Genomic DNA, 21,748 nt, shown 5'->3' with positions numbered 1-21,748 from the left:
GAGCATAGGTATATTATGGGAGCCTGTGGGGAACACTTTACCCCCCGGGGTCAGGACTTAGAGCAAACAGCCTGCATCAGGATGGGGAAGACAATCGGGGAAAAGCTTGTGCAAAACACAGGAGGCGTGACTCAGGACTGTGGGCAGCAGCTGCTCTACCCTTGGTGGAGGAGAGTGGAGGAAAGGGGCTGGCGATACCAGCTAGGGTGCAGGTTCTTCATGCCACACAAGCCGGCTGGCTCATACCCAGGTCAGCCCCGTCATGTCAGGGAAGCCCTGTGCTCTCTGAACCCAAGGACAGCAATCTCCTGTCCACTCCAAGGTGGCTCAGATAACGCCTTGAGCTGCGAGCAAGAGAAAGAGCTAGCGCTAAGAAGCTGGAAAGAGTTTACTGTGGGGGGAAGCAGGAATACCTTATTACGAGGGGTGTGAGCAACAGTAAAGCAAGCAGGGCGCTTGCCTTGCACATGGCCAACCTGGGTTTAATCCCCAGCATCCCATAAGGTCCCCCAAACGCTGCCAGAAGTGATTCCTGAGTGTAGAGGCAGGAGTAGCCCCTGAGCATCGCCAGGGGTGCCCTGCCCCCACCAAGAAATACCTTACTAGGAACCCAGCAGAAATGATCTTAAAATGATCTCCACACCTTTCTAGCCTCCTGCTCTACCCACTGTTCAGAATGAAAAGCCATCAGAGACAGCAATCAGAGGACTAGGCCAGCATCTCCCGCGTGTCCAGAGGCCGGAGCACGGGGCTGGCTTGGCGAATTCATGATGAAACTGTAGCCCCCTTCTGCCCACGTGCTATGGGAAACTTGGCACAATACGCCAGGTCTAACTCTATTTTTTTATTGTGGAAACTGAGTTGAACATACAAGAGCCTGTAAACACTGATACACAGAAATACTTAAGCCACTACAAAGAAGTCTTACTCCAAACACACCACAAGTCTGCCCACTATGGACAGGAGCATGGGAGAGAGGAAGTTTTCTTAAAACCAAGGTAGTGGAGTGCGAAGCAAGTGGGAAGGAGGTTTTCCCTATCACCAGAGAACACGGATGAACAGGCTGACTTGGGGCCAGTTAATTTGCACTTGTACTTGGCTGCGGCTGATCCTGTGGCTGCGCCTTTGGGGGCGGCGGCTTCTTCTTCTTCTGTTTGGAGAGGCAGCTCAGAGCAGACTCACCATTTCGGGGGGCGGACACGAGCACGGGCGGCTTGCCAGACTGAGTCGGGTACTTGGTTTTCAGCTCGTCCTTAAACAGGGGCTGGGAGAGTAGGTGGCGCAGCTCCTTCTTCAGGACTTTGAGCTGCTTCTGTCTCCGACGCTCTTCCTGCTGGTCAGCCTTTCCCCCTTGAAAAATAACACAAAAGAGATCTGAATTATTATGGTACACAGAAGCATTTTTTTTTCTTTTGTCTCCATTGAAGGATGATACTGGTGATAAAAAAAAAGGCTTTGAACTTCTGAGGTGATGGCGTGCAAGTTCTCTACAGAAGTCAGCGCTGGCTAGCTTCTACCAGTCTAGGGTGGATACTCGGGGTTACTCTGCCCTTCACTCCTGACTCTACACGCATCAGCACTGTGATGGGACCTGCAGGGGTGAGATGGGAAAGAAGAGACTTGTGCATAAACTCAAGCCTGAGCTACCAAGGGGCCCTGCCCAGCATTTCTAAGCCCACGGTGTAGTTCACAACTGCCATGCTGAGCAGAGAGAAGCATGTCTCTTAAGTGGGTTTTGTTACCAAGATATGCCAACAATTTACTCGAGCTGCCCTTGTGGAGTGCAAAAACCTATGAAGCTAATTCTAGTCTGTTAATTCTCGATGTGGTTCGACCACTTTGTAGACTTTACCAGAGCAGGGCCCTACAGACTAAGTCCCAATTTCTTAGGCTCCGGCCGAGGTTGAAAGGGGTTCAGGAAACACCTGCTGCTAAGGCTAGTTTCCTGCACAAATCCCATCTTTCACGAGCTGCTCCTTCCCTGTCACACTGTCACAAGCCTATGGAGAGCAAATGAGAGAACTGAAGTACTTCTCTGCTCAGAAGATGACATAGTGGCAACAACAGTAATTTCAAATATATTACTTTCACTTTGCCAGGCACTATCGTAAGCTTTGACACTCATTGCCTCAAGCCATCTGGGTAACAACTCCATGAGGCAGGCACTTGATTCATCAACTGGTAATACAGGCAAAGGTCGCCTATATGGAGAGGCGAAGCAACCTGATGGTCCTCAGAGCCAATTAAGGAAACGGATCCCTGATAACTCAAACCAAGCAGTCTCGGCTGCGCAACTGTGCCCCATTGCTCCTACACGCGAGGAAAGTGGCTGAGGGCTACTGGCGAAATCATTCAGAGAAAACAAAGGCTCACCTGGGACGAGGGCCTGTCGCCAAGGAAAGGTATGCTGCTGACTCGGACAAACGAGGGCAGTAGGGAGGTACAGAAAGTGCTGATGGACCCTTCCTCGACTCCCACTGAGCCCACCTACCCTTATACATGTCCTCTTCCAGCTCAATCTCAAGGGCAGCTGCCGCCTGCTCAATCCAGGAGTTGTGCAGACAGGCCTGGAAGTTCCGATACTCGGCTTTCTCAATCTGTCGACCTAGGTGAATTCGACTCTGGGAATAAGGACAGAAAGTGTTAACGTGACAGAAACAAGTCTGAAATACAACCTCACAGGCTGTGAGAGTCTGGCAGGTAGGGCGCTTGCCTTAATGCAGCCAATCCTTGTGTGAGGCATCCCATATGGTTCCCCAAGCCCTGCCAGGAGTGAATCCTAATCACAGAACCAGGAGCAAGAGCCACAACTGGATATGGCCAAAAATTAAAATTTTTAAAAAAGTTGTGTACTTCAAAATGCTCTTACTAGTGCCAAGTGAAATACAGCTTTGCTACCACTGACATTATTTCTTTCTGGCTCCAGATAAAAGCAGAGGGCAATCATCACCGTGTGATTTCAAGGAGCTGGCTTTCCTAAGAATATACCCGAGGGGCCAGAGCAATAGTATAGCGGGTAGGGCACTTGCCTTGCACGTAGCTAGTCCCTGGCATTCCATATGGTCCCCAGGTTCCAGCTCTGAGCTCAGGAATCACTCTGAGGGGTGCTCAGGGCACCACCACATGGGGTGCCAGGGATCAAACCTAGATTGGCCATGTGCAAGGAAGTGCCCTACATAACGCACTATCTCTTTGGCCCCAGCTTACCTCCGAGTCATAAGAGCCAGTCATCCTTCAAAAACTGCCTCCTGGTTCTGCTCTCTCAATGTTTAAGGAAAACAACAACAACAACAAAACACCTTTTCCTTCCTTCCTTCCTTTCATTTTTGCTGTGGTACTCATGGAGGGTCACACACACCTGAATCACAATGGGGGATGGCAGGAGGGTTGAAGTCACAGCCACACACCTGCTACCCAGGCTGCTGCTTGATTTCGTGAAGACATCTCTCCCGGTCCTGCATGCAGAAGGTTCGGGGACACCTCATCTCTACCAACACAAACACACGCCCACCAGAAGCACAGAACTCACTGACAAGGGCTCGGCCTGCGACCTGCGACCTCCTACGAGGGGACCAGCCCTGCTTGGGTACCTGTGACATATACTCCACTGTGAACAAGGACACAGTGAACATCTGTTTGGTTATTAGACAAAACCACAAAGGCAGGGCTTACTGGTCTGTGTTTTAAGAATGTGACAAACGTTTATTCCAGGCTTCAGGATGACAGGCTGACCTCACTTCTCTACAATCATCGGAATGGATGTCCAAGAAGCCATTTTTTAGTGCCCTGTCCAGTGGAGGGCAGTGCCAGTGAAGGCTTCAGGAACACAAAGTTAGGGCTCAGGAATGAGTTTTTCACTTTCGGCCATTCACTCTTCCCCCCATCAGCTGGGTATCACAACACAAATCCTGTTTGTTAAGTGAAACTGTGAACTGTTGGCAGAACCGTGACTTGACTGGCGAGGGCCACTCTGCCAGTCTCACAGCAAGGTGAGGAAGCACGTCTAAGCCTGCTGCCTTTCGTGACCTCTAGGTTCAACTCTACCTTAACTGTATCCATGTACTTTGTCTGCACAGGGAACAACGGGATGTCCTCATCTTTCTTGAGGGTTTTGTAAATCTTCTTAAAGTTGATCACATCTTCAGGCCCAATCAGCATTAAGCTGAGGCCTTCATTGGTGGCACGAGCAGTTCGACCACTTCGGTGGACATAGATCTCTGAGGTGCGCGGGACCTGTTAAAGGAGAAACTCGGTCAATCAGGGCCAATCAAACACTGCTCCTGCTCTTCCCTCGAGGCCAGGAATCTCCCGCAGCCGGGCAGCGAGCATCCTTACTCGTGTCTCAGACCCTGCCCTTCCGCTTCAGCCCACGTCCAAAGTGTCTTGTTTCCCACTGCGCAGGCTCTTCTCTCCCTCCATCCCGGCCCCAGTCCAGGCTCTTACTAACCGCTCAGTTAGTGGCTGTCCCTTCTTATTCGGTCACTAGCCCACCCCCATTCTGCCCCAGAGCCACCCAAAAGCTGCCAGTGTCACTGCCCTGGGCCAAAGCTTTGACCATAACCCCGTCCTAAGAATTAACCCCATTAGCTCCTCATTAACTCAGCATGGATAATCAATAATTATAACCAACATTTGTTGGGAAATATAACATGCCAGGCAAATCTCAGCATGCTGCATGATCATTCGATTTATTACTCACAATAACATGATGCTTTCATGATCATGTTATAGATCATGTTATAGACCAGGAAACCCAAACAGAGCTCAGCTACTAAGTTACCCAACTAAGTGGTAGAGCTCAAACAGAAACAATCCAGCTCCAAAGGCCACGCCCACCCCGGACTGTGCTGCTTCTACACGCTCAATAGCTGCGGTATGGGTGGCAACAACCCTCCCTCCCCCACTCCACGGGACACACCACTAATAAAGTGTAACCGTCTTCTCACTAAACAGTGCTCTATGCCCTTCTCAACGCAGTACTTCAAGCACTGCAATGAAGTGTTCAGATTGGTACCAGAAAAACACTGGCATGCTTCACCTAGGGGACAAAGCCCAACAACTCACCTGTAATTCAGGGCACCTTTAGTGAAGCGTCCCTAACTCAATCCTCCAGCCTTAGCTCTGTTCCCTTCCAAAACAACCCCCTCCCTGACTCAAGTCAGTCAACTTTCACATGTTCTTTCACCTTATCTTCCACCCTCTGTATGTCCAAATCTTTTGTATCATTTGGAAAACACTTCCCGAGCTCCCCAAATAGATGTTAATTAACTCCCTTTCCATTATATTTTTGCAATTAAAAAAAGAAAAACAGGGGGGATGTGAGAGACAGCACAGTTGTTAAGATGCTTGCCCTGCACTCAGCTGGCCCAAGTCCGAATCATACACGCGTATATGGTACCCGTGAGCCCGGCCATGAGTGATCTCTTGTGCGCAGAGCCAGGAATAAGCCCTGAGCACTCAGGTGTGACTGACCCAAAAACTTAAAAAAAGAAAAACAAAAGGTAACACTGGGAGGCCACACCTGGCCCAAGGGCAGTGGTGCTCAGGGTTAACTCCCGGCAGTGCTGGGGACCATATGAAGACCCAGGGATCAAACTAGGGTTGGCCACATACAAGTCTAGTGCCTTAACTAACCTGTTCGCTATCTCACTGGCCCTCTATATTTTCCAATTTTATCTTCTATCTTTTAATTCCGTGTTTTTGGCAGATGATGATACAGCCCCTTGGGAATACCTTAGGGTAGTAATAGCCCTGGGAGCAACTGGGAAGCATTCTGTTTGCTTAAAAAAAAAAATTCCAGGGGGTTGCTGAATTTGGTTCCCCCCTACCTTGCGTCGCCCCAAAAAGGAGTTGGTAGGTAAAGTAAGTTTGGAAATCTCTGTTCTAAATCTTCTGTGTTAAAATTATGGTTATGATGATCTCATTCCCCCAGTGGATCTGATTATTTCTTAGGGGCAAAGACTCTTGATGTTCATCTGGACATTTCTCAGAAGGACTAATCCAGCCTCCTTCCCCAAAAGGAAGAATTCGCACAACTCAATTGGGCCCGTTAAAAAATTGGGGGAATTGGGGCTGGAGAGATAGCACAGCGGGTAGGGCGTTTGCCTTGCACGCGGCCGACCCGGGTTCAAATCCCAGCATCCCATATGGTCCCCTGAGCACGGCCAGGGGTGATTCCTGAGTGCATAGCCAGGAGTAACCCCTGTGCATCGCCAGGTGTGACCCAAAAAAAGCAAAAAAAAAAAAAAAAAAAAAAAAAAAAAAAAAAAATTGGGGGAATCTTGGAGAGGCAAACTGGACAGTGCTTGGGAGCCACTTCCAGTGATAACAGAGATGGAATATCTAGGGGTCCCATATATCAAGTATGCATCCCAGCCCTTTGTGCTATCTTCCCAGTCCCCTAAACATTATTTTAAAAGTGTAACAGTATTAGAGAGTAACACTGTCATAATAGCTACCATTTACTGATTACACTATGCCAAGTCCTCATGATTCATTAGTTTACAATAATTCTATTGAATAGAGAGCCAAAGTACTCCTATTTTACAATAACATAGAAATCAGAGATACTTATTAACCTGTTCAAAACTAACCAATTATGAAATTTCAGAGGTGTCAGGCTCTAGACATCTGGTTTTGGAGCACACAATTCTTTTTTTTTTAATTTTTTTAATTTTATTGAATCACCGTGAGATAGTTACAAGCTTTCATGTTTGGGTTACAATCTCACAATGATCAAACACCCATCCCTCCACCAGTGCATATTCCCCACCACCGATATCCCGGGTATACCCCCCCTTTCCCACCCTCCCCCTGCCTCCATGGCAGACAATATTCCCCATACTCTCTACTTTGGGGCATTATGGCTTGCAACACACTGAGAGGTCATCATGTTTGTTCCATTATCTACTTTTGGCATACATCTCCCATCCCAACTGGTTCCTCCAGCCATCATTTTCTTAGTGATCCCTTCTCTATTCCATCTGTCTTCTTCCCTCCGCTCATGAAGCAGGCTTCCAGCTATGGGGCAATTCTCCTGGCCCTTGTCTCTACTGTCCTTGGGTGTCAGTCTCATGTGATGTTATTCTATACTCACAAATGAGGGAGCACACAATTCTTTTGTCCTTTGTTTATTTGGGCCACACCCGGAGTGCAAAAGGATCTTTCCATGCAGTGCTCGGGGACCATGCAAAGCAAGGGATCAAACCTAGGCCTCCTGGGGCTGGAGTGATAGCATAGCAGGTAGGGCGTTTGCCTTGCACGCGGCCAACCCGGGTTCGAATCCCAGCATCCCATATGGTCCCCTGAGCACCGCCAGGAGTAATTCCTGAGTGCAAAGCCAGGAGTAACCCCTGTGCATCACCAGGTGTGACCCAAAAAGAAAAAACAAAAAACAAAAAAACAACCTAGGCTTCCTGCATGCAAAGTAGGTGCTCATCAATCCACTGAGTTCTCCTGGCCCACAGCTCATACTTCTAAGCACTATGTATGCTAATCTTTACTAGGTGCATGCACTAACATTACAGTTAACAGTGATTAACATCTACTAAGAGCTTATTAGCAGCCACATGGCTTTCTATTACTCTTACCTTAAGAAGTTAAGAAATAGGTTTTATAACTGTTGTTCAACAAATGAGAAAACCAAGGTACAAGGAAATTAAAATTCCCCTATTTCAACGCAGGGAGAGCACTACAGGATCCAGATGTCCTTACCTGGTAATGGATGACGTGCTGGACTTTAGGAATATCCAAACCACGAGCAGCCACGTCTGTTGCCAGGAGAACACAGCTGTAGAGAAAACCCATTAACAGTAACTAATTACTATCATTAATCAAATTCCACCACCTGCTAGGCACTCTAACCAATACAAGACTTGGAAGCACTCTACACTCTACTTTCACAAATAAAAAAACCAAGGCACAGAGAAATTTACTTCCCGTGGCAATACAGTGAAGAAGTAGGAACCAAACCTGGATCTCTGACATCAGCCAGCCATTCTGCACTGACTCCCTCTCAAGCAAACTGAACGTAGTTATACATGTACTTTCTCTTTTCTATCCTCCCACTTACTTCCAAACAACCACTGATGTCTCTAGTCCTCTTCCTCTTTCTTAAAAATAACTAACAGTTCTTGCTGCCAAGCCTTTGTGCTTGCAGTACCTTAAAGGATCTTCCTCAGATATGTTTCCTTACTTTGTCTCGCTATTTAAAATCTCACCTGTTAGGGAAGCCTTCCTGACTATACGTCCACAGTCTCCTTTCCTGTACAGTATTTTTGCACTTAGCACCACTTGTCATACTATATACCTGCATTTAAACTGTCTCCTACTGGGACACAAGCTGCATGGGAGCCAATGATCTTATATTACTCACTACCCACAGAACAGTGCCTGGTTAAAATAGAAAGCACTCAATAATATGTATCAGATTACTGATACTGTTTCTTAATGTATAGGTAGTTTGACCAAAGCCAAAAGCCCTTAATATGTCTTAAAGACTTGAGAATCTGGGCCAGAGAGATCATACAGAGGGTAAGGTGCTTGCCCTGCACATGGCTGATCTTGGTTCAACCCCTGGCATCTGCTTACTGGCATCTGATTACCTAAGCACCACTGGGGATCCAACATTTCATATGAATCCCTCCCCTCACCCCCGCCCCTCCAGTGCCACACACACATACCCCAAGCACTGCCAGGAGTGATCCTTGAGTACACAGACAAGAAGAGTAAACTTGAGCACAGCCAGATGTGACCCAAAACAACCCTCAACTCCTCCCAAAAAACTCCAAAAAACACCCTAGATTTTCGATCCTTTATGGTAGCTCCTTTCTGAATCTAAGGCAGAGAAGGGGAATATGATGCGAACCACAGTTTGTGAGAAATTGAAACTCTGTTTCAAGAAATGATCAGAGAACTTTCCCTGGGTCAGACAATTTCAGCTTTTTTTTTTTTTTTTTTGCTTTTTGGGTCACACCTGGCGATGCACAGGGGTTACTCCTGGCTCTGCACTCAGGAATTACCCCTGGCCGTGCTCAGGGGACCATATGGGATGCTGGGATTTGAACCCGGGTCAGCCGCGTGCAAGGCAAACGCCCTACCCACTGTGCTATCTCTCCAGCCCCCAATTTCAGCTTTTTGAGAGCGTCTGTTTCTGCAAAAAACAGTGTATCACTTTGAAAAAAAATAATGCAAAAGCAACCATAGATGAACATATATGTTGCTTAGGTTGTTCCATTAACACTTCACTTACAAAACTGGCAATGAAGGCCTGAGAGATAACTGGGGGTTGAGGGTTGGGGGCTGGCGAGGGGGAGAGGGGTGTTGTTAAGTCTCATTGGATCCACAGCACCATGTGGTTCCGGAGCATTTGCCAGCCCTGGAGGTCCCAAACACCCGCAGGGTGATCCGGGTAATCCCAGAACCACAGGGCCCTGGCAGCACTGTATCCTCAGGCCCTTCCCCTAGACTGCTGGCCCAATTGTCTGAGAATCATTGAATGGTGCCCCTGGGAGCACCTTCGAGAGCACAACCCAACCCCCCACCCCCACGCCAGGCCCAAGAAACTGAAAAATAAAAACATGCAAAACATGGCCCAATCTGGGCCAGTGGGCCAGTGTGCCAATCCTCAGATGGTAAACCACTCCCAAGAGTCAAAGGGGAGAAAACAAGATACTTTTCCTCAGAAATGAACCACCTTGTAACCTGACAAGAGCTAACAGAAGAGATGGCTCAACTTCCCAGGTGATAACCTCAACCGTTTCTACCCTGCTGCCTCTGAATTAGTCTGGCCCCAAGGTACATGAACAGTGACAGCGGTGGGACACAGCATGAGAACTGGCAGGTGATACACTTCTCCACGGCAAGCCTTGTCACTCTCAGGCTAAGAAACTTTGGGCAAGCTGACAAGTTTTCCTACACCTTATTTTCATCATCTACAAAATGAGAAAAAGGGTAAGTATTAAACATACTGAGTTATCATCCCACGCACAATTTATGCATATATTCACTTAATTCTGTTCTGGGACAGCTTCTACGATACATGAGAAAACTGAAAACAAAGATAAGTTAAATATCTGACCGCTAAGGAGTAAGCAACTACGTCCTGATCACAGGCAGCCTGGTTCTGTGATCTGATCTACTTCTCAGGGATGTTAAAAGCAAATAAATGTGCTAACGTATCCACAGTAATCAACTCTAGTTAATAACAAAATATTGCTGTCACCATTACTCCTCAATGGACGTTTCTTTTGGGCATTACCAAATGCCCGTATTCAAATGCACCAGACAAGGATGAGCCCTCATGCATATCCAAATGGACCAGACAAGGGTGCGCCCTCCCGCTATCCAAGAGGCCATCAACTCCTGGCGATGGCCCTGACTGAGGGAGCTTCTGTCATGCTGGCACCTAGGCCGAGCGGCTCTCAAGAAAGACGTCTCTAACTTACTCCTCCAGACGGGCAAACTGCTCCAGGTTTCTGAGTCTCTGCTTCTGGTGCATGCAGGCGTGGAGGGTGAGAGGCATTATATCGAGGACTTTGAGGAGCCCAGCGAGGCGTTTGATGCAGGAGATACTGTTGGCGAACACCAAGGTGCGGCCTGGATACTGCATCAGGAAGTAGTACAGGTAATAGTCTTTCTCATCAGCCTCACAATGGATCTTGGTTTCTGTCAGCGTCTCCACCGTGGCCTCATTCCTTGTGAGGTCAATGACCTTGGGCTTGCTCCTCATGCCAATTTTCTGCATGAGGAGGTCAAGTTTGGCCGTTTTGTCCATTTTCTTCATGTGTTTCTTGTGAAGAATTCGAGCGGGAGCTTGATGTGTTAGGGTCAGTGTGGCAGAAAAAACCAATGTTTGTCTCTTCGGGTTGTACTGGGAGTCACTGAGCATTTCCAGCAGCTTTGACAGCTCAGCAAAGTGACCTTTCTCAACCATCCGGTCAGCTTCGTCGATCACCAAGCACCTGCATATTCCAAGAGACCCACATAACCCAGTTAGTCTGCCAAACACACACAGAGCTGCACGAACAAACATTCAGACACGCCCAGCACACAGTAACCTCCACTGGCCAACGACTAACTTCCATGAAAGTGGGGCTGCTTTGTAAAGGCTGCCGGTACCACCACGCACTGTGAGCAGAAGGCTCTCACACCATGTTGCCTCAAGACCCTCCTCAGGAGGGACAAAAAGGACACCATCTCTTACCTGAGCTGCCGAAGGTTACTCAAATGAGGGTGCCTTTCTTTCACCAGTTCCCACAGCCGACCGGGGGTGGCGACCACAATCTCAGGTCTGAAGTTCAGCATCCTCTGCTGTTTCTGTGTGGACATTCCACCAACCAAAATAGCAGTTTTAATTCCTAGAGGGCACAGAACACGACAGTTATTCAGGACCAAGACAGTGCAGTGGGGAGGGCGCTTGCCTTGCACACAGTAAACCCAGGTTTGATCACCAACACCCTGTAAGGTCCCCCAAGCCTGCCAGGAGTGATCCCTGAGCACAGTCAGGGTGGCACAAAACCTATTCGTATATACTTAGGCACATATGTATCAACTTCTTTCCCATGGCTGGTATAGGAAACCCGACACTGGCAGAGGCTGGTGCCAGCATAGCTCCCCTCTTCAGGGAGAAGCTGGAAAGAACTGGCCTAGCTTGACTGTTAGCGAACTTGTCTTTTGTGAGCTGGGCCCATCCTCCATCCCCATTTTGTTCTACTTCCTCCTCTCCAGCAGTAACAGAAGGTTTACTCTGGGTCTGAGCTCAAGAATGCTTATATCCAAAATTTTAGAAAAATTGGGCAGTGATGCAATACAATGCTAGAATATAGTCTATTACCTGCAGCTCTTGCTCAAACACATTTCCCTTACAGAATTCTGTTTTCTTCGGTTAAAATTAATCTAAATTTCTTCTAACGTCCAGTGTTCTGTTCTCATCTCTCATGCAAACCTTCTAAGATACAAAGTATAGAAGGAACATATAGGATCCCCCAGGAAAAGCATTTAGCAATGTGCCCTGATATATATCTACAGTAAGAGCTTAATAAATAATCTGTTTTTATTTATTTTTAATTGAATCACCATGAGATAGAGCATTTACAAAGCTGTTCGTGATTGGGTTTCAGTCATACAATATTCCAACACCCATCCCTCCACCAGTGTAATTTCCCAGCACCAATGTCTCCAGTTTCCCTCCCACCCCTCCAAATCTCCTCCACCCCAGCCTGCCTCTCTGGCAGGCACCATTCTTCTTCTCTCTCTCTCCCCTCTCCCCTCTCTCATATTTTAGGTATTACGGCTTGCAATACAGATGCTGAAAGGTTATCATGGATATCCTTTCACCTACTTTCAACACTCAGTTCTTGTACAGAGTGTCAGAGTGATCATGTCCAACTACTGTCATACTGGACCGTCCTCTATCTTAAGTACCCCCCCCCGCCACACACACACACACACACACACACACACACACACACGGTAATTTCTAACCATTGACCCATTCTCCTGGCTCCTGTTTTCTCTGGCCTCAAACTATTATTTTGTATCCCACAAATGAAAGCAGTCATTCTGTATCTGCCCCTCTCCTCCTGACTCATTTCACTCAGCATGATTATAACCTGCTTTTATTATAAAACTTAAATTCCCAAAGGAAATTCTCTGAGAATGAAGTTTTGACGTTCTAAGATACAGGTCAGTGAACTTTATCTTAATAAAGGGTCGAGAGTGTGCAAAAATGATTTCTGTACAAGCTAATAATATTCTATTCTCTAGACAAAGGAAATAAATGATCCTGAGAGGAAAACACTACATGCAGGAGGTACACAAATGGGGGTGGCTGCATTCACAAAACTTAACAAAGCATCTGAGCATATGGCTCGAAAGGTAGTCTGGGGCTCTGAGTTTAATCTCCAGCATCACAAAGAGCCCTTGAGCCAAGTGTGGCTTCTAAAAAAAAAAATAATACCTAATCACTACCCTAATGACATTAACTATATATGTATTATATATGGAAGAACTGAGACAGTTTCATGCTTTTTTTGGGCAAGGTTAATTCTCTGGTAGACGAGAAGTTTCTTCTAGAAGGCAGAAGTCAGAGTTTACTCATTTCTGCCATTCCTGTATGAAAGATCCTCTCAGGGTATACTTACAAACAGAATGAACCTCACCTGTAAACTTCGCCACCGCGTCAATGTGCTGTTTGACCTGAACAGCCAGCTCTCGGGTGGGAGTCAAAACCAACCCAAGCAGAGGACATTTCGGACGTGGTCTGTAAGTGGCAGTTTTCCCACCGAACTCCTGTTTTAGATTCCCGGTCTGCTCTTCACCAGGCTTCTCCTCTTCATCCTCGTCCTGTTCGGGGAAAGGCTTCTCCTTGATCAGGGAGGAAGGTCCTTCCCCGGCATCGTCATCACCGGGGGGCTGCACCTGCTCTGAGACAGGGGCTCCGGGCTCCGCTTCGGCCTTGCTGGGCGGTGCTGCGGCCTTCACCACAGCTCTGCGAGGCTGTGCTTCACTCTCCATTCCAGACTCATCGGGCAAAGCTCCAGAATCAGGGCCAGACTTGTTCTGGGATTCAGTCTTAGCCCCAGCCTTACTTTCAGTCTCTCCAGGCGGTGGTCCGCTGTTTCGAGAGGATGGAGTAGGCCTCTTCTTCGCCTGCCACTGCAGCACTATGTGAATCATCGGAATGGCAAAGGCCAGAGTTTTCCCGCTTCCTTAGAGACGAAAAACAAGAGCGGGTCAACAGGCACACACACTTTTTGCCAGGAATCCTCTCTCATATAAAATAAGGAACCGACTCTGGACTCTTCTACCTAGCCTGAACTCTCATGAAACAATGCACCCTGAGGCTGCTGTAATTAGAAGCCTGAGGTTAGGAATGATGCACTCAAAACAAAAGCTCAAGCAATAAAACCCCTAAAGAGATCTGTTGGGGCTGGAGCAATAGCACAGCACGTAGGGCCTTTGCCTTGTATTTGGTGGACCTGGTTTCGATTCCCAGCATCCCATATGGCCCCCTGAGCACTGCCAGGAGTAATTCCTAAGTGCAAAGCCAGGTGTAACCCCTGTGCAAAGCCAGGTGTCAGTCACCCTAAAAGCCAAAAAAAAAAAAAGAGAGAGAGAGAGAGAGATATCTGGCAAGTTGTCTGAGTGCGACTGTTGTAAATGACCAAGTGGGGGACACAACAACATGGGGGGGCCATGAGATAAACAGCACAGAAATAGTGAACAAAATTCTCTCTGGTGATAAAAGGAATTACTGTCTTAGCTCTTAAGGAAATTTTAAAATACCGTGATTTTGGCTATAACCTGGCCTTTAAAATGTATGAAGTGCCCAACATTTGGGTCATCTGGGTTACTATGAATGTATAAACGCTGCAGAGTTTACTTGTATAATGTCCCGTATTATTTCTTTTCTGCACAACTCTTGAGAGTTAATAATGGTATTGATTTTTGTTTGCTTAGTTTTCTATGTACTCATTACATTCAACCTCTAAAAATTTTCTAAATCTTTTTGAATACTCAACTATTATTAAATACTTTTATCTTCTTTAAAATCTGGCTTTTCACAATATGGAAAAAACCAGAGTGCCCGAAAACAGATGATTGGCTAAAGAAACTCTGATATATTTACACAATGGAATACTATGTAGCTGTCAGGAAACATGAAGTCATGAAATTTGCATACAAGTGGATCAACATGGAAAGTATCATGTTGAGTGAAATGAGTCAGAAAGAAAGAGACAGACATAGAAAGATTGCACTCATATGTGGAATATAATGTAACTGAGAAGTACAAGTTGGCAACTCATCCTCAGCAATGGAAAGCAAATTATCTAATGCTTCCTTTTCAGCAGGTCTGACTTTAGGGGAGAGACTCTCCAAACAATAATAGTGAGTTTTGTTGAAATATTGTATGCAATCAAAGTGAAAGTAAAGTGAAATTTATTAGTTACACAGGCGGGGGGGGGCTTAGGGTGGGGGGACTAGGGGCGTGGGGGGGTTTGGGGTGTGAGGGGGCGGGGTGGAGCTATACTGGGATTCTTGGTGGTGGAATATGAGCACTGGTGAAGGGATGGGTATTCGAGCATTGTATAACTGAGATTTAAACCTGAAAACTTTGTAACTTTCCACATGGTGACTCAATAAAAAATTTAAAAAAAAAAAAATCTGGCTTTTCTGGGGGCACAGCGATAGTGCAGTGGGCAGGGCATTTGCCTTGCAAGAGGCTAGCCTTAGTTCTATCCCCAGAATCCCATGTGCTTCCCCAAGCAAGGCCACCAGGAGTAATTCCTGAGCAGAGCCAGGAGTAACCCTGGAGCACTGCTGGCTGCTGCTCAAAAACAAAACAAAAAAACCCTGACTTCTCTAACTAGCCCCAATCTAAAGCACTTGTTCCTCCACAGTTGTCATGGTGGGTCTTACTCTTCACCGTAACCTTCAGATCCTCTTTTATTTCTATTCTACTATGAAGCTATTATTTCCAATGTTTTCCCCATTGTTAAGTTTTTTTCCTATTTTTGGGACAGAAAATCTTCAGATGCATTTTCCGAGTACAGGGGTGGGTAAATACTTTCCAATTTTTCTGTTGCTGATTTTGGAAGGGGGAAAGTCATATTCAGTGATGATTTCAGGCTACACTTGACTCTGAGCTCGGGGATCATTTATGGAGCACTGGGATTGAACCTGGCCTCTTGACTGCAAAACATGCACTTCAGCCCACTGAGCTATCTCTCCAGCCGTTTGTCCAACTTTTTATTTTCAAAGTTTTAAAGGACCAGAGCAAATAATACTACTGAACTCTTTACAGCCACCAATTTTCAACATCTTCCTACACGTGTATCATCTCTCATATTTGTAAATGTACATGTATGTACATAATTTTTTTCTCATTTTGAAGTTTCAGAGATTTACATGACGTCTAGGTAACTTTCCCATTTATTATGATAAAGTTAATAAAATTTCAGGTCTATTAGTTATTGTTAGTGAATTAGACAAACTACAGAAAAGTTCTATTAACTTTGGTTTGAAGAGTAGTTGTATGAGCAACATGGGCACACCTTTATGTCTATGGCGTAAAGACTCCATAACTCAAAACCAACTTCATTTTCCCAGTCTCTGTAGTTCTGAAAGAGTATGAACAGAGAGGGAGAGAGCTAAGGGAGGAAAAGAGAGAGACGCAAAAGAGGAAGAAAAGGAAATCAGAGGAGAGAACAAGCTAGAAGAGGCATAAGGACAGGACAGACAGGATAGATCCTCCTTTCTCTAGCAGGATGGATGGTCCAGCGTGTAACCAATTAGAGATGGAGCTAAGGACGCTGACACCCCGAAGGATGAATCTCAATAGTTCAATCTTCAACGTTTCATTCTCCCCACAGCTCAGTCACTATTTTACTGGCTGGGAAAAAGTCACAAATTTGGCCCTTAAATTTAGTTAAATTTCTTAAGCATTTTATGTCTGAAACCTCATCCTTCAGCCTTCATCCTCCAGGAGTAGTGGGATGACATTCTCATGCCTTTCTTTGCCACCTCCATAAACTCTGCCACCACCTCACACACAGGTAAGGGTAACCACTAGCATATATGGAGTTGCTAAACACTAAAACCATTGTTATGCTAGAGATATGCATCAAGTTTAAAAATACCTATCAAATTTGAAATCTTTTTAGTATTTTTAAAATATAGAATTTTAAAAAAAGAAGGGAAAAAAAGAAAAAAAAATAAATAAAATATAGAATTTTATATAAAGTACACAGATTTTTCACCCATTCTCCTTCATAGCTCCTACAAAATTTAAAGCTACATATGTGGCTAACATTTCGTTTCTCACTATGTATCAAAGAGTGATCTTGTGGGACTAATACAGAATCTCCTCCCAACCAACAATCAATAGTCAAGTTAGGGCTCTGAACCACTATTATTGTTTCACAGATTCCTAGATGGCCAGGAGGATGAGAGAACTTAAAAGATGTAACTTCTTGTATGAGTGAAACCCATCATGAACAACTTTGTAACTGTGTATCTCACAGTAATTCAATGGGGGAAAAAAAAATGTAGCCTCACACTAGATTGCTTCCAAAATCCACCCAATGTTTACATTCTCAAATCCATTCACTGCTAATAATTCTCACCAACTCTAAAAGCAGTCCTTTTTATCTTTAGACAAATCTTAAAAATTACAGCCCTCCCTTCTATTTGAAGAATATCTGCCTTGCCCAGAAGGATAATGTCAGTCCTACTTTACCTCTCTTGGTTATTCAGAAAAAGCTCACAAACTGGTTTTTAAAAATTCTGTTTGCAGATGACTTAAATGTACATTTACCTACAAAAGAAATAGGCACTATTTTCTCCATTTTGTAGGAGGATCAACAGGACTCACGATTGACCTGCCTAGGATGCCAATTGGTACGTGGCGGACTCCACCACATGAGCCAGCAACTTCTAACTACTTCACTCAAGATCGCTTTTGTGGTTGGTCAGGTTCTCTGCATGCTGCCCCTGGCTCCATCCGGAAGCAGCATTCCCTGCCCAGGTAATACCCTACCTGTCTCAGCAGCCCCCAGGATGTCCAGTTTGTCACGGATGGCGGGCACCAAGGTCAGAGCTTGGATGGGTGTAGGTGCAGAAAAGCCTAGAAAGCTGAGTGCTCGGAGAACTGGCTTGGGTACAAACAGATCCTTCCACGCTGACACATCAGCCTTTTGGTCCTGTGTTTCTGGCATCCAAGTCTTTGCTTTTTTAGGCACTTTCGGGGTAGTACCCTGGCAAGGCAGTGTTTTTTTCCCCTTCTTTTTCTTCTTTTTCTGAACAGTCCGGGTTAACGCCACTTTCTTTGCCTCTGGCTCGGCACAAACAGTGCCATCTCCTAGGGGCTCGGTCTCGGCCTCAGCCTCACTGTCCTTAAGTTCTTCCCCCCCACTGGTTCCTTCAGTTTCCACATCTTTCCTCTTCATCTTTTTCTTGGAGGAACTGCCTTCCCCCGCCCCCTCGCCTTCTGAAACTGCCTGCACCTTTCTCTTCTTGGGCTTTTCCTTTGCAAAGAGGCGGGAGGAACTCTTGGCTGGGGAGACCAACTGGTAATCTGTCAGCTCCTCAAAGCAGACCAAGTCATCCATCTGTCCATCTGCAAACACATTCGGGTCGATCTTCACCTCCTTCCATGTCCCCACAACTTTGATTCCTTTGGTCCGAAACTTGCCACTGGTTCGTCCCTTTGATTTGGATTTTGCCTCCTTCAACTTCATGGTTGCTGAAAAGGGAGAAGAACGTGGCGTTAGACTGCAAACTGGGAAGCCTCCGGTTTGGGGGGGGGGCAATGACACTGCCTAAGCTGCCTGGAGCGTGATCAGACAGCTGCAAAGAACAGAGGACGTAAGGGGCGCTGGAAGGATGCGCTCCCCCGGAAAAAATTCAAAGCTGGAAATAATAAACACCCCCGAGAAGCAAGCAAGCAAGCGTGGGCCGGGGGCGAGGGATAAGACCCGGGAAATCAGCAACAGGCTTGGGCCACCTGTTGGACCCGGTGGGATTCCGGACCCAAACCCATTGCGTATGTATCCCTGGACGGTCCTGCTGACGCCTCGCAGAGATGCGGGTCTCACAGGCCACGCCTCGGGCCCTCTGGCGGGCCCATCACCCCAAGGGACGCTTGGTGGACAGCGCCTGCGACCTGTCGGGAGGCTACATAAGGAACGGGAGGCCCAATTGGATCAGAACCGCAAAGCGCCGGCGGCGACGCCTGCTCCAGGTTACGTTTCCAGCTTCTGCCAAACAGCCTGAGCATCAAGCCCCCCCCCACCCCCAAGCCCCCCTCGCCCGCTCCTGAGCGGTGACGTAGAATCCAATCACGGGGTGGAGGGATGGCTCGCCCGCCACCCCCAACACCCCGGTGGGCAGCGGGAGGGTGAAATTTATTTTGTTTATTTTTAAGCATCAGCGGGGGGGGGGGGGGGGCGGGGATCGGGTCGGGAGCTCAGGGCGCAGCAACCAGGGAGCAGCCGGGCTCGAAGCCCACCCGCCACGCCCACCTAACCCCCCCGCAGCTCCGGATCTGGGGGGGGGGGAAACGGGGTCCTGGGTGTCAGCGCCCGCAAACCGGGGGTCCCTCAGGGCCCGGCCGAGGAGAAAACGTGACGCAGGTCGGCGGGCGACCAGCATGGCGCCTCCCGCGCGCGCACGTCAGCGGGCGCGCGGCCGCGGGCCACGGGCCGGGCTCTCCCCGCACACGGCGAGAAGCCGAGACCCCGGGGGGCGGCCCGCCTCTCCCGGAAGACCCCCGCACCCCCGCCGTGCCCCCTCCCGCCCGCGGCTCCTCACCGAGCGCAGACGCCGCCGCCGCCACGTTCCCTCAGTCGCCGCGGCCGCCCCGCTGCTGCAGCGCCCACTGCAGTTCCGGGGCGGGGCTTGCCCGCCCGCCCACGTGCGTAGCGACGGGAGGAAATCCCGCCCCGCGCTAGAAGCCGAGAGCTGATTGGCTGCTCTGGGGCGGAGGGGGCGAGCACCCGGATGCTCCGCCCAGACTGGAGGCAAAGGGGGCGGAGTCCGCCGGCGGCCCAGAGAACTGGTGCAGGGCATCACATCAGCCCGGTTGGACTTGGGGTGCGGGCCACCCGGGGCACAAAGCCGGCTCAGAACCGCGTCGCGCAAGCGCCCTACCTTCGCATCCGTCACTCCTGCCCAAGGGATCACACTTTTAAACCCAACAGCAGCTGGGATTCCTCTCCCGACCAAACTGTCTTGCATGTAGTCCCCCTCTTCCCGTAACCGGAGAGAGTGCGCTCTTCAAAAGAGTGCAAAGGGGCTGGAGCCATAGCACAGCTGGTAGGGCGTTTGCCTTGAACGCGGCCGTCCGGGGTTCGAATCCCAGCATCCCATATGGTCCCCTGAGCACCGCCAGGAGTAATTTCTGAGTGAAGAGTCAGGAGTAACCCCTGTGCATTGCCGGGTGTGACCCCCCCCCCCCACAAAAAAAAGCAAAGAGTGCAAAGAATTACAATTCAGAACGGCAGAAATTGGCATATGCTCTCCCAAACCGGGGAGCATACTGCAGAGAGAAGTACACTAGTAAGAGAGGGGCCAGAGGGGGTTGGGAGCTTGCCTTGCATGCGGCCCCAGCACCCCAGATCATCCCCGAGCCCCTTCAGGAGGGATTCCTGAGTGCAGAGTCTGGAGTGACCCCTGAGCCGCCCTGGGTGTGGCCCAGGAAGAAAACGAAAAAGAAAGAGAACCAGAGATGGAGATGCTGACTCAGTAATAACGCTTAGGACTTCCATGCAGGAGGTAATCTCTTTAGGTACTTAGATATCATTCTTGGTACCAAAAAGGAAAAGCGATACCTAGGATCCCGGAGATAGCTCAAAGGACTGAAGACATGTTTGGCATGGGGAAGCCGGGGTTTGGATTCCCTATGGCACTACTGGTTTGGGAGCACCACCAGAAGCCACCCCACTACCAGTACCCACCGTGGTGTGGTCCATGAGAAATGGGTGGAGGGAAGGGAGGAAATAAAGTTCCTAAGAAACACTGTGGCTGTTATGAAAGAGACCGAATTTCTTACCCTGTGAGAGCAGCCCCAGAGGGGTGACCCCAGAGCACCTTGCTCAGAGGGTAAGTGGAGCTCAGCCAATTGACTGGCACTTGGTGGGCGGGGCTTCGTCCAGGCTGGGACTATATAGCCTGGTCAGTACCCACAAGAAGTCATTTCCACCGAACTGCTCTGGGGTCTCAAGCAACCACTCATTAAGGTGAGTGAAGAGAGAGGAACCGGGACCCCCTCAAAGCCTCAGCCTTGGGGGCAAGTGGCACTGCATCAGAGGTGCTGATGCTGGGATGGGGCTCATGCTCATCTTGACCCTGCGCCATTGGGAGCAGTTGTTTTCTGTTCCAAGGCAGGCTACTCTCCCCACCTCAGGCTTGGGGGGTGGGGAGGCTGGACAGTGGGCAGAGCCCTGGAAAATCGGGAACCACCAGGGAAAGTCACGGTCTAGATGTGCCTTGGCGGATCGGGGGAGATGGTAGACAGGAGCAGAGAGCAGGGCTCTGGGCGCAGAGAGTGTCTGACTCCCCCGTCCCTTACAGGTCTAGCAGGGCCTTCGGTTTGTGGGAGGGAGAGGGGCCCCAGCAGCCTCTCACTGGCTCTTCTCAAGCTACTGTCAAGATGTCAGTGGACATTGCAGAAAACACAGCAGGAAGTGCTGCTCGAGTCTCTGCAGGGGCTCCTGTCCTCTGAGGCAGTAAAGGGGGGACCTGAGGTTTGGTGGCAGGGCTGGGACAGAGAGACTCTGGCCCAGTCCTGCCACCCACGGGCTGCGGGTGACAGTGGGAGGTGGGTGCTGGGTGGGGCTGAGTCTGGCTCCCTCTGGGCTCCCGAGAACCTGCCATGACCTCATCCTGGCGGTCTGATGGCCCCCCGGGCCCGATCAGGGTTCCGGTGGTTTCAGGACATGGGGGAGGGCGCTGTGTGGGGTCTCTGGGTCTCTGGTCTCATTGCTGCCTCCTTCTTCTCTTCCACAGGGAAGACTGTTCCAGGCTCCCAACACTCAAAGCTTCTTCACACACCCCAAGGACAATGATCGGTAAGTGGGCCCTGATACCCTCCTCGGACACCACCCTACACACACACACACACACACACACACACACACACACACACACACACACACACACACACACACAAAGGCACACTCAGAGCTCTGCCTTCCAAGGTGTCAGTACTAAGGAAACTTCCCCAGTGTAATATCTACAAGCACCCCCA

At 48.6% G+C, this 21,748-nt stretch overlaps 1 protein-coding gene across 1 annotated transcript; it reads right to left on the bottom strand.

The window, feature by feature from the left end:
• Positions 1–824: 824 nt before the first annotated feature.
• On the bottom strand, positions 825–19,419 carry DDX24 (DEAD-box helicase 24). Its single transcript, XM_055132820.1, has 9 exons — positions 19,312–19,419; positions 17,540–18,244; positions 13,161–13,709; positions 11,204–11,357; positions 10,446–10,961; positions 7,714–7,789; positions 4,045–4,233; positions 2,492–2,621; positions 825–1,350 (listed from the first exon to the last, which is right to left on the bottom strand). The coding sequence occupies exons 2-9, from the start codon at positions 18,237–18,239 to the stop codon at positions 1,079–1,081; spliced, it is 2,586 nt and encodes an 861-aa protein (XP_054988795.1). The 5' UTR covers positions 18,240–18,244; positions 19,312–19,419; the 3' UTR covers positions 825–1,078.
• Positions 19,420–21,748: the final 2,329 nt, after the last annotated feature.

This window comes from Sorex araneus, chromosome 3 (genome assembly GCF_027595985.1).
Source record: "Sorex araneus isolate mSorAra2 chromosome 3, mSorAra2.pri, whole genome shotgun sequence".
In the NCBI taxonomy this organism is placed as follows: domain Eukaryota; kingdom Metazoa; phylum Chordata; class Mammalia; order Eulipotyphla; family Soricidae; genus Sorex; species Sorex araneus.
The sequence above is the reverse complement of the archived record's forward strand: the minus strand, read 5'-3'. Positions and strand labels throughout refer to the sequence as shown.

Excerpts from the sequence above, each read along its gene's own strand:
- DDX24 (XM_055132820.1), bottom strand. The coding sequence starts at position 18,239 with ATGAAGTTGAAGGAGGCAAAATCCAAATCAAAGGGACGAACCAGTGGC. Across the intron at positions 2,622-4,044 it reads AGTACATGGATACAGTTAAG|AGTCGAATTCACCTAGGTCG; the intron begins GTAGAGTTGAAC and ends CCTTATTCCCAG. Across the intron at positions 1,351-2,491 it reads GGAAGAGGACATGTATAAGG|GGGGAAAGGCTGACCAGCAG; the intron begins GTAGGTGGGCTC and ends TTATTTTTCAAG.